General features: G+C 41.8%; 1 protein-coding gene across 4 annotated transcripts in view; it reads left to right on the forward strand.

Moving 5' to 3' along the window:
* The window catches only part of TMTC4 (transmembrane O-mannosyltransferase targeting cadherins 4), a 66,524-nt gene that overhangs the window by 38,136 nt on the left and 8,978 nt on the right, over window positions 1-19,410 (forward strand). For all 4 annotated transcript variants that reach the window (XM_086708547.1, XM_086708554.1, XM_086708550.1 and 1 more), the window contains exons 7-14: window positions 220-312; window positions 542-706; window positions 1,606-1,808; window positions 3,410-3,581; window positions 3,670-3,801; window positions 12,314-12,393; window positions 12,535-12,642; window positions 13,037-13,178. In XM_086708547.1, coding sequence (XP_086564673.1) covers window positions 220-312; window positions 542-706; window positions 1,606-1,808; window positions 3,410-3,581; window positions 3,670-3,801; window positions 12,314-12,393; window positions 12,535-12,642; window positions 13,037-13,178 — 1,095 coding nt within the window. The remainder of the gene's footprint in view (window positions 1-219; window positions 313-541; window positions 707-1,605; window positions 1,809-3,409; window positions 3,582-3,669; window positions 3,802-12,313; window positions 12,394-12,534; window positions 12,643-13,036; window positions 13,179-19,410) is intronic.

Consider the following 19,410-nt stretch of genomic DNA (forward strand, 5'->3'; position numbering starts at 1 on the left):
ACCAACAGGGATCTACTAGGCAGGAAATCTGATACATCACCATGAGCCGATTTCATAAGAACAATAGTGGGGTGTCTGTTTTACAGCTGGAGACGTCTCCTGTGATTATCTTAGCCACTGCAATTCTTGTCGAGATTCAGTAATAAAATTGTGAAGTGTAATTGCCACCTAATCAGAGCCAGGCTCTCCCTCACTGATTGCCTTGCTTTGCTTCCTCAGGGTTTGAATGCAGTCTTTGACATCTTGGTGATAGGCAAATTAAATGTTCTGGAAATGGTCCAGAAGGTACTACATAAAGACAAATCATTAGAGGTGAGTATATGCTTTTTGTCTCCAGCCCAGACATGGAAAATGTCAAGTACCAGCTGATTTAAAACGCCATTTTCAAAATATTTCTCGCCGTTTTGAATTTCAAAATAGCTAGCCCTTTTCAGCACGGCAGCAGAGCAGTTCGGGCAGAAGTGCTGCACACGTGCACTGAGCTCGGCTGCACTTTTATTTGAAAACCCACGACATCAGGGGCTTTGCGTTGACCTTTCAGAACCTTGGCACGCTCAGGAATGGGGGCCTCCTCTTCAGGATGACCCTTCTGGCCTCGGGGGGAGCAGGGGTGCTCTACATGCGCTGGAAAATCATGGGCACCGGCCCCCCGGCATTCACCGAGGTGGACAATCCCGCCTCCTTCGCCGACAGCATGCTGGTCAGGGTGAGTGCTGAGCCTGTCCTCCACTTCTGTCTTCTCTGCCCACTAGCTTTCAGAACCTTTGTCCCCCTCTTCTGACTTCCCAACACGCCCACAAAATCCCTAATCAGTGGAACACCTCCACATTTGTTTGCTCTCTAATATCTAAGGATATTCTCGGATGAAACCAGATTTTGATTAAGGGATCGATCGAGAGGGTGTGAGTCCCTTGTATTTCCATTCTAATCAAAACTAAAGAGAAATGGTTCTTTCAAATATCAGCTTTCCTGCCAGCCTCACTAAAGTGTCCCCTGACCCCATTACTGTTTTGGTAAAGGAAATTTATGTAGTGGGATTAACACAAAATCTAACTGCATCGGTAATATATCTTTAAACGTCTGACAGTATCCAGACACTATTTCTTGTAAAGGTTTGCTTTTTCTGAAGGCAAGGTGTCAAGCCACAAATTCTTAGTGGTGCATTTCATAGAGATAGAAATCAAAAGAAGGAAAAACCCTCTTCTTAAATTGTCAGACACACATAGGCCCAGACACATCTGGGCCTCAGATTTCCTGGGTCACAGACTTTGGGCATCACTAAGTAAATGGGACACATTTTGACCAGAAATATAACAGATGTATGTATAGCAGAGTCTGGTGGCTTTGCTGTATTTTTCTCTATTACAGTCTGAACACATTTAATAGATTGCAAACTACAGTCCCACGTCCAATGTAGAAATTGACATTTTATTTTATACAACTGCTGTCCTTGAACAGAAGCCTATGGATGCCTCAAAAGTGAAGTTACAAGGTATGTGTATATATACACACCCATATACATATATATGGGTGTTATATATACATATATGTATATATGTAGAAGTTCTGTATCAAATGAGTGTTTGTTTTCCTTTTGACTGACAGGCCATAAACTATAATTACTACTATTCATTGAATGCCTGGCTGCTGCTGTGCCCCTGGTGGCTGTGTTTTGATTGGTCAATGGGCTGCATCCCCCTCATTAAGTCAGCCGGTGACTGGAGAGTAATTGCACTGGCAGCACTGTGGTTCTGTCTAATTGGCCTAATATGCCAAGCCCTGTGCTCTGAAGACAGCCACAAAAGAAGGTAAGAGGCAGCACTGAATTTTAACTTCCACACTGGGCTGGATCAGAGCATTTTGCTAAATCCATTTTGCACTGATCATTTTAACAATTTTGTGGAAGTAACATCTAAGGACATTTATTTCCAAAACGCATTTATGCCTAGGATGAGTTCCATCCATTTGGAATCCATTGCTGGCTTCAACCAGTGGGGAGTGAACTTGGAGGAGGGGAACGGATGACTGCTCTCTCTCCCCCTCCCACCTTTCCCTTGAAGTAGTATCTTGAGATCCTTTTCTCTGTAGGTGGTAAAGAGTAATTTATGGTCAGAACAGAGAGTGTAATTGATGTGTGCTGTGCCCATCATTTCACAATTCTCCTTCAAAAAACTCTGGTGGATGTTCTAGTGATTCCTTCTGTTGTTGTTTAGTAGAAAATAAACCACTGCTCCAAAGAGACTATTCTTTCTCACAGAGAGAGAGAGAGAGAGAGAGAGAGAGAGAGAGAGAATGAGAATAAAAGGTTATTGAGAAAATAGTGGAGGTGGGGGAAACAAATGTGTTTCCTGAGAAAGAAGACTATTTAAGGTAGTTGATTCCCTTTAAGCATATGTGTTTAGGGAATTAGATTAGTAATTTCTTAGAATAAGTTTTGTTTTTAAAGCTTATTTATTTATTTTGAGAGAGAGAGCACGAGCAGGGGAGAGGGAGAGAGAGAGAGAGAGAAAGAAAGAAATGAGAATTCCAAGCAGGCTCTGCACTGTCAGTGCAGAGCCTGATGCGAGGCTCAATCTCACAAACCATGATATCATGCGTGACCTAAGCCGAAATCAGGAGTTGGTCGCTCAACCTCCCGAGCCACCCAGGCACCCCCAAAATAAGTTTTAAGTTTACCTGTTAAATTGGTTCATAATTCTACTAACTTTAGCCCCAGTTCACCTATACACATGCAATAATGATTTTGCCTTGTTTTGTTTTGTTTTGTTTTTTTAAGTACTGAAGGCACAGGGTCCAGGAAGGAGCCACCAAATTTGACCTAGCTTCTTAATTTATCCTCTTGCATCATATGGGACATCGGAAATGTTGCCTAGTTCCGGAAGCTCTTTGTTGCTCAGCTTTCTTTTTGCTTGAGTGAAATATGTGGTGACATAGCACCCAAAAATGATTGCAATTTTGTTTATTTCAGATTTTATAAAGCTTAAACTAGTAAAGTATTATTATTCCTGTTAAGGTTGAAAACTATAGTGGACTAATTGGGACCAAAATACCTACTGGTCTATTCAATGCCTACATGGTTTGAGGGGGGTTAGGAGTAAGTGAATTAATAAGGGCTCACAAAGTGTGATCATTCTAACCTTACTTGTATGGATTGAGCACCTTACAAGTCTTGTCCATATGCTTGATGCTAAACTAAGTGCATTAGTGAGATTTTATGACTTATCCTAATACTGCCAGGCTAAATCCTCTTTACTGATGACATTTCTCTGCTACTGCTGGTACCTTTTCCCAATTGATGACTTAAAAAAAAAAAAAAAACACAGCCTTTATCACTAATTTAATGTTGAGAAGGATTTTTTTTTTTTGAGAAGTCTGAAAATAGCTATTTTAATTACTTCTCACTTTCCAGGATCCTTACGCTGGGCCTAGGATTTCTCATTATCCCATTTCTCCCTGCAAGTAACTTGTTCTTCCGAGTGGGCTTTGTGGTTGCAGAAAGAGTCCTGTACCTCCCCAGTGCTGGGTACTGCATGCTGCTGACTTTCGGATTCGGAGCGCTCAGTAAACACACTAAGAAAAAGGTATTGGCCCAGGGTGGTGTGCCATTCATACCCAAGACGACTGGCTAGACCTTCCTAATGACATTTATGGTATCTCTCTGTTCCTAAGAAATTGATTGCTACTGTCGTACTGGGAATTCTGTTCATAAACATGCTGAGGTGCATGATTCGCAGTGGCGAGTGGCGAAACGAAGAACAGCTTTTTAGAAGCGCCCTGTCTGTGTGTCCTCTCAACGCCAAGGTATGTTGACTGCCATGTTTCCTGAGAAAGACCTTCCTAGCATATACTTTAAGTTGAACAGCTGAATAAGAAGAAGGTCCCTTTACCTTCACGCAGAAGCTAGCATAAGACCATGACCAAATACTCGGGTTTTTCTTTGGTTTTGTTAATGATTTTGATAAATTCATTACACTTCCAGTTGGCCAAAATAATTCAAAATAACTCATTAAAACCAGACAGCGTCAGTGAAACTGCAGGTTACTTAAATGACGTTTTGCCCATCTTCCAGTTGGTCCAGTCACCCACTGAAATGGTAGCAGTGAGGTGGCCGCACACATCCAGACTGTGGTTGGGGGAGGGGCAGAGTTTGAACCTCAGAACACGTGCCCGGGCCACCGCCTCAAGTCTTCCTCCGGTCTGTAGCTTGAAGATGACTACACCAGTGAACAGGCAGCACTTTGGTTCAGGAAGTTTAAATTATACCGTCTGATGTGCAGTATTACACATTTCTGTTGCCTGTGGCTTCTCTGCTTGTGATTCCTTTTGTCAGATTAGGTAAAAATAAATGTGTAGGCTTGAAAATTGGCAGTGTTTTTGTTGAAGCTGTTTGGTAGGAATGTGTTTCACTTGTATTCTTGATGAATCCAGTCTCTTCATTTAACCAGCTGTGCCTTTTTGGGCAAAACGAAACTGCTTTGAATTCTCAATGCCCTTTTCCATCAAGGGGAGATCATGACTGTCTCCTGGATTTGTTGTGAGGCCTAAATGAAATATGGCATCTGAAGAGCTCTAACATGGTAGTTAGAACATGGTGGGTGCTCAAGAAAGGTTAGCTTTTTGAGGCTCGTTTTAGTTTTGGTTGTCTCCTTAAATGAGAAAATGCTACTTGGTCAAAATGGGAGGCCAAGGGGTTAGGTTAGAAGAATCTTCTTTTGGTATAGAGTATTCATAAATAATGATACATTCTGCCTCGGGTCATCAGAACATGAGTTCCTAGCATGCTTAACTGTGATCCTGTAGGGGGAGAAAAAGAGCTGTCTGGAGTTCTGTCTCATTTCCATAGTCTATATTTAAGAGAAAGCAGGGGCACCTGGGTGGCTCAGTCAGTTAAGCGTCTGACTTCAGCTCAGGTCATGATCTTGCTGTTCGTGAGTTCAAGCCCCACATCAGGCTCTGTTCTGACAGCTGGGAGCCTGGAGCCTGCTTCAGATTCTGTGTCTCCCTCTCTCTGTGCCCCTTCCCTGCTTCTGCTCTCTCTCTCTCCCTCCCTCTCTTTCTCTCTCTCAAAAATAAATGAACATTAAAAAAATTAAAAAGAGAGAAATCAGTGATTTCAGGCAAAATTGTATGAATAAATCTCATGAACGGTTGACATCCTATTGTGATCCTGAAGTGAGGAATAATGTAAAAGGTGCTAACTCTTTGTCTTTTTCTTGGATTAAAAAAAGAAATCTTGTTCATTTTTTATAGTTAAGAGACTTAGATAAAAGAATGCATTCCTTCAAGCTTTTATCCTTAATTTGATTTGCTGACCTATCCATTTATTTCATGCTACTAAAAATAAATTGCCTGTGATTTAATTTCATAAATGTTAATAGATCTGCTTTATTTTTGCTTTTCTGTTTGAATAGCAGTAATTATAGCTTCTATTTATAAAGTTCTTCCCCACAAGGAGCTCAGATTTCTTTGTAGAGGCTCTATAATTAATCTCCATTATCCTCCCTCTAAGGTTTTTAGAGAGAAAGGTTTTATTTTCTTTATTTTTCCAAATGGAAGAAACTGAGGCATAGAAGGATGGAACTGATGTTATCTAGATTAGTAATTTAGGGGGTAGATAGAGACCTGGTATGATGTGCCACCCAGGTTATGCCAGTAAATCAGGGGGAGGGACAACCTAGGTGATGTTCACGCCTATACCTTCTGCCCTAGGATGTGATCTCATATGCTATAGGAAAGAAAGTACGAGATGTGCACACACCACACATATGTAGTTTTCTTTTTTAAATTTAAGACATACATATACGACCTCATCTTCAAAATGGACCCGATGGTGATCATCCTTTCTAAGAACATTTTTCAGGATTACCATTCAGTCTGAGCAAGATGGAGGTTTGGGGTTTTATTTTTGTTTTTTCGTCCGTTTGTTTGTTTTACTTTCCGCTCTAAATTGCAGTGTAGAAAAATCATCTTTACTTCCTTTTTTTTTTTTTTTTTTTTTTCTTTGAAAAAAGCTAGGCTGATTTCAGGGAAGAGACCTCATTTAAGAAAGTACCAGTTTCCTTCAACTCTGTTGCAGGAAATACATTTTCTGTATTGGTTTCCACTTTATATTCACTGTATACGAAGTAAGTATTTGGCATCTGGCTCTGGATTAGGCCCAGGATTACAAACTGAGACTCAATCTTTTTCAAAAGATGGCAGTATCCACATAGGCAGTGCCAATGCCCGGTCTGCAGTTGAATTATCCACATTGCCTTGCATATGGTAGGCACTCAAAATTAGTGGTTGAATTGAGCCTTGTGGAAATCAGATTTCTTTACCCTACAATGGATGAGATACCAAGTATTTAATTATATTTACAGTCATTTTAGTTGTTAAGGCTTAAAAGGATGTGCCACTTTGTATCAACTCTGAGATACAATTCTAAACTTTTTTAACCATGAAAAGGATCATCTGCCATAATGCGGTATTTCCTTAAGGATGAGCCAGGATGGGCTATAGGATTTTTATGTGTTTAAAACATTTTGGCATCGAATGTTAGCAGAAAACTTGAAACAAACTGGTTTCAGCCCTGGAAAGTCCCTTCCATTGTTGATTTACAGGTCATGGGGCTACAGTGGACATCTTCATCTGTGGTTTCTTTTCTGTCTTTTTTTTTTATGTTTTTATTTCATTTTTGAGAGAGAGAGGCAGAGTGCAAGTGGGGGAGAGGCAGAGAGAGAGGGAGACACAGAATCCGAAGCAGGCTTCAGGCTCCGAGCTGTCGGCACAGAGCCCCACTGGGCTCGAACTCACAGACTGTGAGATCATGACATGAGTCAAAGTCGGACGCTTAACTGACTGAGCCACCCAGGTGCCTCTCTTTGCTGGCTTTTTGCCTCCATCTATGAATCATAAAAGCTAGAGGGAAAGTTCGAGAACAAACAGGCTTTTCCAGTCTCTTACATTGTGTGGAAACAAAAATAACATTCTTTAAACACTGTTTCAAGTGCACTGTTTAGGAGGGCTTCTACGGGGTTTTTTTTTTTGTTTTCCAGTGGGTTATCTGGAGACCTGTTTTGTCTTCAGATACTTCCCTCCATATAACCAACCCATAGGATGAGGCTGGGCCGATGAGACTGTTCATATCAGTTCTTAATTATGGAAAGCTTGCCTTCTTGGGCTGGATCAGACTTTTAACCAATTCCATGGGATAACTGCAGTCTGCATTTCTGGAGCACTCCTTTTCTCTCTCCCCTGATCTGGGTGGCTCTCCCTGGCATTCTGGGTGTCTAACAGAACCCCATGTATACTGCAGAGGGCAGTTGAACTCTTTGTCTGAGCTTCTTATTGAGAAAACAGAATTTGCCCAGAACAAAGGAAAGCGGCAGGAGCTTAGGGGCGGAAGAGGCAGGAGTTGTGCTGAAGTCTGAGTAGAAGCTGAATTTGTATTCTGGGGACCACAAGCACATTGCTCACTGGTGGGTTCATGATACGATTCTTTTGTGCGGGGACGGGAGGAGAGGTAAGCACGTCCAAGCTGGGGCTGGGAGAGGCACAAAATGAAACCATTTAGAGCACACTTTATAAAGCACATGCTACTGCCGTCGCATTAGCTGTAATTTGAAGATGTTAATACCAATGAATGGACAATAGTATGGCTCAGGAAGTCTAAATTATACCGTGTGCTGCACAATAATACATATTTCTGTCACCTGTGATTTCTCTGCTTGCGATTCCTTTTGTCAGACAGGATAAAAATAAACGTATAGACTTAAAAATTGGCAGTTAAAAAACAAATCTCTGATACATACGTGCTCAAAGAATGTCACACTGTTCCATACCCTTCCAGAAATATTAGTATTTTTGAAGACATGCTGTAACTGTAGATTAAGATTGATAAGACAGGATATGGTTATATTTTCCAAAGGGTTTTTGAAGTGTTCCAATGTAATGCTACTTGAAATGTGTTCAAACCATTATTGTGTTTCATGATATATTAACTAGGGCCGCCATAACAAAGCACCACAGACCAGGGGCTTAAACAAGAGACGTTTATTTTCTCGCGGTTCTGGAGACCAGAAGTCCAAGATCATGGTGTCCTCACATGGTCTCTCCTCTGTGCACGTACAGTTGTTGTGAACGCACAACCTTAGTGTCTCTGTCTGTCTTCAAATTTCCTCCTCCTACAAGGACTCCAGTCAGATGGGATTAAGGCCCCACCCCAACAGCCTCATTTTCACTTAATTTCCTCTTTAAAGGTCCTGTCCCCAAGTATAGTCATATTCTGAGGTCCTGGGGGTCAGGACTTCAACAGATGAATTGGGGGTGGGGGGTAGAATTCAGCTGTTAACATGCAACAAGAAACATTATTTACGTTATGAAAAAGAACAGATGGCATGAATGAGTGGGTCTAGAAATCACCTCAAGCAGTTGGCCCCGTCCTCACCCAGCACCCTCTTGGATGGGTGTGATATGGTGAGAAAAACACAGGTTTCGGAGCCTGGCTTCAAATCTAGCACCACATCCTCGGGTGAGATGCTTAATGATGCCGTAGCAACCCCTCAACCTGGCAGGGCTGCGTGCAGAGAAGACACGCGTGCACAGTGCCAGCCCTGCACGGGCTCATGGCACCCTTCAGCACGTGCTGGCTGCCAGGACCCCTGTTACCATGAGCTGTTGAACGAACTTCTGTGGCATCATCTCCTCTGAGATTGCTCTTGGCCTGTACATTGGAAGCCTCTAAAAGGAGCATCAGTAAATACTTCTGATAATAGTCCCGTGGGTCTGCCATTCTGCTGCCCTGCTGCCATTTTGGGTCCCGGCCCCTTTCCTTGTAACTTGTCCTGATCCCGTGTACAGTTGAGAAAATGCCCTGTGCCTTCAATTCAGCTGACTTGAGAGTTTCTGGTAGCTCTTCAACTATGAGTCCAGTTTCTTCTGGTCTCCCTTACCACCCTCCTCGATCGTTACAGATGCTCTCCTGAGCCTCTCTACCCCTCTTGTTTTACAGTGAGACAAAATTCTCATAACAAAGTTAACCACTTTAGTTCTTACAAAAAACATTAAAAATATAATTACCATATGATCCAGCAAATCCATTTCTGGGTAGATGCCCACAAGAATTGAAAGCGGGATCTCAAAGACACGTGTGAACATGCCCGTTCATAGAAACACTGTTCACAGTAGCCAGAAGGTGGAAGCAATCCAAGTGTCTGTCCATCGATAGACCAATAGATGAGCAAAGTGTAGTGTATGCATGCAGTGGAATATTCCTCAGCCTTGAAAAGGAAGGAAATTCTGACACGTGCTACAATGTGGATGACCCTCGAGGGCATTATCTATGTGAAACTAGCCAGTCACGAAAAGACTGTACAATTATACTTCTGTAAGGGATCTAGAATGGTCAGACTCACAGAAACAGAAACTCAGAGAAACAGGATGGTGGCCGCTAGGGGCTGGGGGGAGGGAAAGACGGAGAATTACTGTGTAATGGGTATAGAGTTTCAGATATGCAAGATGAAGAGAGTTCTGGAGGTTGGTTGCACAACAGTGTGAATATACTCAACCCTACTGAACTATACACTTGAAAATGGCTAATCGCTCAAAAGTAATTAAACATTGTCAACAATACTAATATTAAAAACATTTTTAATGGTTAAGATGGTAACTTTTATGTTTAATTTACAATTAAAAACTAAAGAAAAGTCTCCCATGTGTTTTTCAGAATAAAATGATCAGTATTAAATCCCTTTTTAAATTACCCATTTTATTTATTTTTTAATATATACGTATTTTGAGAGAGAGAGAGAGAGAGAGAGAGAGAGAGAGAAAGAGAGAGTGCACGAGTTGGGGGAGGGGCAAAGGGAGAGAGAGAATCCTCATGGAACTTCATCTCACAATCGTGAGATCATGACCTGAACCAAAATCAAGAGTCTGACGCTTAACCGACTGAGCCACCCAGGTGCTTCTAAATTAACCATTTTAAAGTGCACAATTCAGTGACATTTAGAGCATTCACAGAGTGGTGGGACCAGCACCTGTCTCTAGTTGTGGAATATTTCATCACCTCATTCTCTTTCTGTTGCTGTATTATTCCCTGGTGATTTCTCCAGCTTGTAGTTTGATTAGAGAGGTGGAAACAAGAAGGTCTTATGGGATCTTTTCCTCCCCTGGCTGGCTTGCTCCATGTGATCACATGACCCGTGGCTGTACCGCCTCTGTCTCCCTGCCACACTGGTGTCCCCGGCCTGCTCCTCTCCTGAGCTCAGGTGGCCATCTTGGTCTCTCTTCTTGGATTCTCCAAGGACTTCAAAATCAGCTAGATTCCTATCCCCCCAAGCAAGCCTAGTCACCAGTCGTATCTCCCTGCAAACCATCACATCCATTCAGTTCTGGAAGTTAGAAACCTCGAGTTCATTCTTGACACGCTTCCTCACTCTTATCAATCCAACAGCAATTTCTGTGCCTTTTGCTTCCATGGTGTTCCTCGAATTCCTGTGCTTCTTCCACACCACCCTAGTACAATCTGCTGCCCTCCTTCCCTGGGACTGTCACCTCAGGCTCTCCCTGGACCCCTGACATCTGTCTCTTCCCCGCTCATGTGTTTCCCACAGTGTGACTAATTTGTTATAATATAGCCCTGATTGTGACCCTCTGCCACCCTCATACACCTGGCTGTTGTTATGGGTTGAATTGTGTCCCACAAAAGACATGTTCAAATTCTTACCCCTTGGTACCTGTGACTGGTGGCTTTGCAGATGTCACAAAGATGAAGTGGTAAAGGGTGGGCCCTTCATCCTGTGTGACTGGTGTCCTTATAAAGACAGACACAGACACACAGGGAGAAGTCCATGTGAAGACGGAGGCAGAGATTGGAACCGCTCAGCTGTAGGCCAAGGAAACGCCAAGGCCTTGCCAGCAACCGTCAGAAGACGGGAGAGAAGCACGGAAGACTTCCTCCCTCAGAACCTCCAGTGGAAACCAACCTTGCTGCCCCTTACTCTTTGCCTCCAGAACTAGGAGGGAATAAACTTCTGCGGTCTTGGGCCCCCCCTAGTTTGTGGTGTTTTACTCTGTCAGCCCTAGAAAGCTCATGTACTTACATGAGCTTTGTGCTGGCCTATTATTACTTCTGGGCAGAGACTAAACCAGACCTGTCACAGCTCGGGATTCCCTATGCAGCCTGCTCTCCCATGCCCTCCCTGGTCTCCCTTGCCCTCTGCACTCCAGCGACACTGGGCTTCTTGTAGTTGCTCAACTAAACACACTGGGCTTCCTCACAGCACTGGAGCCTGCTATTGCCTGCCCTGCCGGGCACACTTACTCCAGGGGAGCCCCGTTACCTAGCAACCCCCTTCAGATCTCTGCTGCAGAGCCTTTCCCCAGAACAGCCCTCCCCAGGCCCAGACCAGGCACCACCTTGGGGACCCACCTTCCTCCACAGCCCCAGGTGCCTTCTAGTGACACACTTTCCAACAGGGTCATTTGACTCGCAGCCTGGGCTCCAGGACTCAGGTCTGACAGGTTTGCTCATGACTGTATCTACCTGCCAGCAGCACTTGGGCTGTCAGCATCAGTCATTACCTGAAGGAATGAGAGAGGGAGAATTTCATTAGTATGAACTAGAATGTTTGCAATACTACAGTAGAAGGTATCCTGCAAGAAAGGGCTGAATTTCTTTTAGATACAGGGCCCTGGGTAGCCAGTCAGTTGAGCGTCCGACTTTGGCTGAGGTCATGATCTTGCATGTGGGTTCGAGCCCCACATTGGGCTCTCTGCTAACAGCTTGGAGCCTGGAGCCTGCTTCATATTCTCTGTCTCCGCCTGTCTGTCTGTCTGTCTGTCTCTCTCTCTCTCTCTCTCTCTGCCCCTCCCCTGCTCATGTTCTCTCTCTCTCAAAAATAAATAAACATAAAACATTTTTTTAAATTACAGAATCCTTGTTTCTCCCTCTCACAGCCACATGTGGTTGGATTTTGCATCTCAGCCCCAACAGGGGATGTGTGGATGAGAAGAGGGGAACTGAGGGTTTAGCAATAAAACCAGTCCCACTTTGTAATTTTTGAGTTCTCCTTAGTTAAATATCCTTCTGTTGTACCTGAGTGATATCATCTGCTCATTGCCAGCCTGTCCTTTCAATTTTATCTTACAGGGTGGGGGATTAAAACATGACCCTCGCCTGCCCTTTGTAAGATTTTAGCCAAAGTTCTGATGGGATGGGTTTTTTTTTGTACCTTTACCTTTTGTTTTTGGTTCGAATCTGTGATAGGTACCCGTGCTCTGAACAAAGAGGTCTATCAGCTGTTGGCCAAGTTTTTATCTGTATTTTCAGGTTCACTACAATGTTGGCAAAAACCTGGCCGATAAAGGCAATCAGACAGCTGCCATCAGATATTACCGGGAAGCTGTGAGGTACTGAAAGCTTGTCTCATTTATATACATGTCTAGGATTTACAAAGACCCCCGACTTTCAGATATCTTTGCCAATTCCTGACAGTTTAGTGAAGACTATCAAGCTTTAACAGACAGCTTGGTTTCTCTCTCTGCTTCCAGATTAAATCCCAAGTACGTTCATGCCATGAACAATCTTGGAAATATCTTAAAAGAAAGGAATGAGCTACAGGAAGCAGAAGAGCTGCTGTCTTTGGCTGTACAAATACAGTAAGCATTGTTTTCTACAATTATGCTGCATATAATTAAGTTGCATATAATTATGCAAAGTGATGAGCGCCTGCATTCTGGGGTCTTAGCCTTTCTTTTCCTTGTTCATCTTTAAAAAAAAAATTCTCGGGGGGCCTGGGTGGCACAGTCGGTTAAGCGTCCGACTTCAGCCAGGTCACGATCTCACGGTGCGTGAGTTCGAGCCCCGCATCGGGCTCTGGGCTGATGGCTCAGAGCCTGGAGCCTGTTTCCGATTCTGTGTCTCCCTCTCTCTCTGCCCCTCGCCCGTTCATGCTCGTCTCTCTCTGTCCCAAAAATAAATAAACGTTGAAAAAAAAAAAAATTAAATAAATAAATAAATAAATAAATAAATAAATAAAAAATTCTCTTCCAGGCCAGACTTTGCTGCCGCGTGGATGAATTTGGGCATAGTGCAGAACAGTCTGAAACGGTTCGAAGCCGCTGAGCAAAGCTACCGGACCGCGATCAAACACAGACGGAAGTACCCGGATTGCTACTACAACCTCGGACGTTTGGTAAGCGGAAGTTGGCTGTGGCTGCAGAAGAAAAGCTTGTGTTTTGGGTTTTTTTTTGCTTTTTATAATAAAATGACAGAAATAACCCCCATGCTAGCACCCTACATCTTATAAAGTTTTCTCACATACGCTTATCACTGGAAGGTAGCTGTTGGATTTCCTTGCCTGTAACTTTCTAAGCTCTAATTAAAGAACAATTCAACTTGAGTTACCCAAGTTTAAGTTATCTCAAAGGCAACAGGTTAAACCAAGGAATAAATTAGAATTTTTTAAATCCCTTGTGCCCTATAAAACAGTACTCCAAAGGTCACTTCCTGATAAACATCAGTTTTCCCTGTTTTTAAAACACGAATAAAAACGGAGATTAAAAAAACAAACCCATAATGTGGTTTCTGAGCTTCCGACTTCTCCTTCCTCCAAGGACAGCTCCCTGGGTCCCCAGGCATTTGTACTAACTGTTCTCCCCATAAAAGAGAGCTCGGGAGGATTTATTTGAAAGGGCTTTGAGGTTGTCCAATGGAAATAGGAAAGAATGTGTTCCATAGAGACTTTCTTCTTTTAGTTACTGACTAAAGAGCTGATGACTCTTGATTTTCTTTTCTTATACTTTATTTATTTATTCAAATAAATATTGCAACAGTAGCTAATACAAGAAGTTCAGTAATCTTAAAATCTGAAAACATGTATTGACAAACGATGGTGAAATAGATCAGTCATCACTTCTGAAAACCCTCCGTGAAGATACACAGCTTCATCCTTAAAGCTCTGGATTTTCCTAATAAGGAAAAGAACTGCACACGTAATGATGTGATTTGATGGAGGTAGAACTAACTTCACTGTGGTGATCATTTCATGATATACACCTGTATCAAATCATCATCTTGTGCACCTTAAATTTACATAGGTTAAATGCCAATTACATCTCTATAAGGCTGGGAGGAAAAAGACTTACCTACAAAGAGCAAAATTCTTTAAACAAAAAAGATTATATTCTCCCTTCAGTTAAGCTTTTAATTGGGTTTCAAGAAACTACATATGTTCATCATATATTCAGTTTGATTAAATGACACATTGAAGGGAAAATTTTTTGCTCATTTTAGCCAAACTGGAATACATGTATAGTGATGTGACTTTTTTTTTTTTGAGAGAGGGAGAGGTGCGGGGGGGGGGGGGGGGGGGGGGGACAGAGGATCCAAAGCAGGTTCCACACTGACAGCAGAGAGCCCAACACAGGGCTTGAACTCATGAACTGTGAGATTATGACCTGAGCCAAAGTCGGTTGCCCTGTATACTGGGGCACCTGTGTGACTCAGTCAGTTGAGCATCCAACTCTTGATTTCGGCTCAGGTCACGATCTCACAGTCATGGGATCAAGCCCCACGTCGGGCTCTGCACTGACAGTGTGGAGCCTGCTTAGGATTCTCTCTCTTTCTGCCCCTCCACCGCCCCCCCCCCCCACTCTCTCAAAATAAATAAATTTAAAAAAAATTTTTTTAAATAAAAGAAGTTTTTATATATAATTTTCCAGATTTTATCCAACCTTGTGCACAGATAGGATTACATCAAAGTTGTTTTAAAGAGATGCCTATTTATCCTCACTTTAAGGGTCCTGAAGACTTGCTTTTATGGAGTCCTTGTGTTATCAAAACAAGTCAGTCCCAAAACTGGTTGAACATCCAAGTCTTTCCACCCATCCTGGATTTAGGGAATCAGAGGCTCCATAAAAGATCTGTATTTACAAAACAAACCAACAAAATTCCCTGGACATTTCAATACCCTGTTGTTGGCCCTGCATTTGGGAAGCAGATCTATCTGAGCTTTGAGCAGACAGACTGATCAGCTCAGAGCAGAAGAGACTATTTGGGGAGGACAACCTAGAAAACATGAGTTGCTTTAAGATTATTGAAAATCCAGTCTTCAGTTATTACCTTGATGGGAATTTGTTTGGTCTAATCTGCTTTGTGTCTGGACTGGGTAGTCATGATTGTGCACATTGCAGAGGCTGAATTTTATGAACAGGGGAAACAAGGTGGCAGGAATGTGTGGCTAATGATGGTGACGTTCCACCTCTCCCACTGTGCACACGTCACTTCAAATTATGCATAGGTCACTTTAAATGGGCAGATGCCGCTGGTGTTCTAAATTTTAAAGTGAAGTGGCTCCTGTGTTTATTTTTCAAAGAATAGAAGATGTGTTCCAGCTATAATGTATTCTAGGAAGCTTCCATTTCTGTATACCCACTCTAGTGTGGAAAAGAGGAATTGTTTCTCCCTGGGCATGGAGGAAAGTGACAGTAATGTGACTAAATCCGTGCAACAGCAAGATGTTTAAACAAGGAAAATTGATAGCAGGCAATTCCTGTTGTCCCACATAACTTTCTCCAGAGCCATTTGACCTTGGCCACATTTCTGTTTCCTTCTACATTTTAAAATTCTGATCTAGTTACATACATTGATGTTGAAGCAGCTTTCTCTGTGAAGCCTGAAGATTCAAGGAGAGCTATTATTCTAATGAGAAGCTGTCAAAGAGGGATAAAAAAGTTTCCTCTATCCTCTTAGGTTCTTTCTTTGGGGCCCTGCAAACCAGACTGACTACAGATTAACAAGAGAAAAGAAACAGAGTATATTAACACATGCATCATGCATACACATAGGAAAAATTCAGTGATGAGTAACTCAAAGAGACAGTTAGAACTTGGGCTTATATAGCATCTTAACAAATACATTTGTAATTAAAATACATTTGTAGAGAAGTGACAAAAGAAAGGAAGATGTTTTAGACTTCCAAGGGTGGCAAACTATCAGAGGGTAAATGCATATAGAAACTAATGAAGGTTTGTGTGGGTCCTCCTTCGTGGCCATAGGGGGTTTATGGCAGTCCTTACGTCACTGTTTCTGCTTTGAGTCAGATAAGGGAAGCTCCTGGAAGGCTTCTTTCTGCATCTGTTGAATCTCAATTGTCGTTAGTGCAATAATCCTTATGTCAAAGTGGTATATTTGGGGAAGCACATTTTGATACCCTATATTGTTCTCTCTGAGGAGGATGGTGGGAAGACAGTAAAACTTCACCTATAATGATATAAGTAGAGACCAAAAAATTCAGGCACATACAAAGCAGGATGGATCCTTGCAAAGTTAATGAAGTGAGAATGGGGGATGGGAGCAAATTGGGTATTTTCTAAGTACTTGCACTGGGCAGTTATTACAGGGATTACTGTTTTTATTTACTGTGACTATTACACTAATACCTGCATGACATTGTGTTTGATATCCATATGAATTTTTCTTTCATTTTTTTTCTTCAGCGTTGAAGGTAGATTTTTAGATTATTGTTTGCAAACTAAGTGTATCTGCCTATAGTCTTCTAGGTTATACTTTCAGGCTCTAAAACTTAGCAGTCTTTTTCTTTCTCCTAGTAACTGCCTGTCACTGCAATTCCTTGGAGTTTGGAAAATAGAGAATTTATGCTAAATGAACCCTTTGTTGTTTTTTTTTTTTTAATTTTTTTTTTTAACGTTTATTTATTTTTGAGACAGAGAGAGACAGAGCATGAACGGGGGAGGGTCAGAGAGAGGGAGACACAGAATCCGAAACAGGCTTCAGGCTCTGAGCTGTCAGCACAGAGCCCGACGTGGGGCTCGAACTCACGGACTGCGAGATCATGACCTGAGCCGAAGTCGGCCACCCAACCGACTGAGCCACCCAGGCACCCCTAAATGAACCCTTTGTAAGAGTTATGTCCAAAGAAAGGAAAATAGAATATAAGATTTGGGATTTTATCCATGTACACCAGTCCTTGGGATTCATTCCCACTATCACATAGAAGATCATCTGTTGTATTAAGTGTGTTGAGACCTTGTGCCACTCTCTGTGTGTATTGTTTACTAATTATGCTACCATAAAATGATCTTCCTATGTTCCCTTCTGCCAACTGCTCTTGCTTATTTAAAGATTTTCTCTCCATTGTTGTTTAATTATCCAGCTTTTGCCTGCTTGACAGCTTAAAAGCATTAAGAGCTTAATCTTTAACAGCTCAACCAACACATTTATATATTGGTGAATAAGACAAACTTAATAACAAAATTTCTTTTTAAAAATCCTCTTTAGTCACTCTTTAGTAATGACAGAAATGTGTTTTGATTTCTGCACCCATATAAGAAGGGAATATAATGTAGTTTTCTTGTGAAATAGAAAATTAGGAAAAGCTGGATTATTTGGGATATGTTACTATTAGAGAATTGCAGTAATAGTGACTGGAGGCATTACTAGAGACAGTTCATTCTGCAAGAACTGATTGTATCAGTCAGGAGCCATTTAGGAAAACAGAAGCTATGTGATTTTATTTTATTTTATTTTATTTTATTTTATTTTATTTTATTTTATTTATTTTATTTTTTTTAATTTTTATTTTTTAGTAATCTCTACACCCAACATGGGCTCGAACTTACAACCCCAAGATCAGGAGTCACATGCTCTTCCTAAGCCAACTGTTGGAAGGCTGGAAGATAGAACTGGTTAGATGACATGAACTGTGAGAGTGTAAGGAAACCCTGTAGCATTGGGGTAACAAACAAGAGGAAGTGGTGCCACCGGAATAGAAGGGCTCAGAGAGGGGGCTACCATCTCAGGAGCTACCATAATCTCAAGAACTAAGATCATGAAGAAGGACCACTGCTTCCAGCCCGGCACCATGGAGGTGGGGGGTGGGGGGTAGGGAGTGGGAGGAATTGCCCCATCAGACGCACCGCCAAGGAACAGGAGCAACAATGGGAGAGTGGGGAAAAGGGCCCCTCTTCAAGCCATCTGATGTCACCTGTGACTCCTGTTGGCAGAAGCCTAACAAGGGGCCAAGTGGCAAAGGACTCTGGGAAATGCATATTGCAGAGTATAGAAGGATGGGCATAGAGCTAAGAGGTAAATAATGTGCTCATTGCCTGTCTACTTTCTGGATGGTAGTTCTGGCTAAGTCACCATTTTCCTCGGCTTCCCTTAAAGTGTTGTTCACTTTGTATTGATAATCTAAGAAGGGTAAAAGTTGAGACAAAATAAAAGTAAATTTTGCCCGATTCAGTTTGTTGTTATTCTTCAGTAAATAGTAATAATAAGAAGAAGAAATAATAACCTATGTGAAGAATTTTGGTGTTGTGTTAATGAAGTTATGTTGGTTTGCCTGTGTGTTAGAAAGAATGTCATCACAGATTTTGCCCAATTAATTCAAATGAATGTCACTTGCTAGAGAGAATTGACCAAGAAATCAGTGGAAACTCAGATTCAGGCAATTAAATGTTGATATAATTAGCACCCTAAGTTATTTTACTTTTTGAACTTTTCACATCATTTCCTTGTTTAAGGGTGAAATATTGTGACCTGAGTTTCTGAGCCTCCTGAGAAATCTAACAACATCTTTAGCAAATGGATATTTATAAGGTTTCCATAATTAAAACTTTCTTTTTCTTGCATCATATGTCACCTGTTTACCATGTGGGTCATGAGAAAATAAAAACGTTTCTGTCCTCTAATGAAAAGACAGACTTGCCAGTAAGGAAGGAAATTGCCTTGACCTTGGATAAATTGTTACCGTGTGTAGTTTTTGTAGAGTGAAAGGAAGTTCATTCACATAAGACATGGGCATTTGAACGGAGTTAAGGCAAGAGGTTCACCTGCTAAAAAATCCATCATTTTCTGCCTCGGAATGCTTTTATTAACTATGCAGATTGAGACCCAGGCTTTCTGTGCTGTTGTCAGTGTTAAACAACAGGCCCTCTCAAAAGAAAGCAACAGATCATTCTCTCCTTCCAAAAGGAGGCAAACAGGCTTCAAATTGCCAAGATGGGGGTGCCTGGCTGGCTCCATCAGTTAAGAGCGTGTGACTCTTGATGTCTGGGTTGTTAGTTCGAGCCCCACGTTGGATATAGAGATTACATAAAAATAACATCTTAAAAAAATTGCCAAGGTGTTTCACATTGCCGCTTAAGATTTTTCCAAGGAGTTTACTGAGTATGTCTAACACACTCATCGTTTTCTGTGTAGCTTAGATGTAGGCAGAAACCACCTACTAGAACATTCTTCACATGGCAAATTCGTCATATGTAGCTGTTAATCACATTAAATATTTATTTACCCCTTTGAATAATACCTTATCAACGATAGACTATGTGAAGTCTTTCTGTAAAAAGAATAATGATTCGGTTTTTAATTTTTGTCTCTCTAGTAGTCTCAAATATGATTTGACA

The sequence above is a fragment of the Puma concolor genome, chromosome A1 (genome assembly GCF_028749965.1).
Source record: "Puma concolor isolate L17-30 chromosome A1, mPumCon1.1.hap2, whole genome shotgun sequence".
In the NCBI taxonomy this organism is placed as follows: domain Eukaryota; kingdom Metazoa; phylum Chordata; class Mammalia; order Carnivora; family Felidae; genus Puma; species Puma concolor.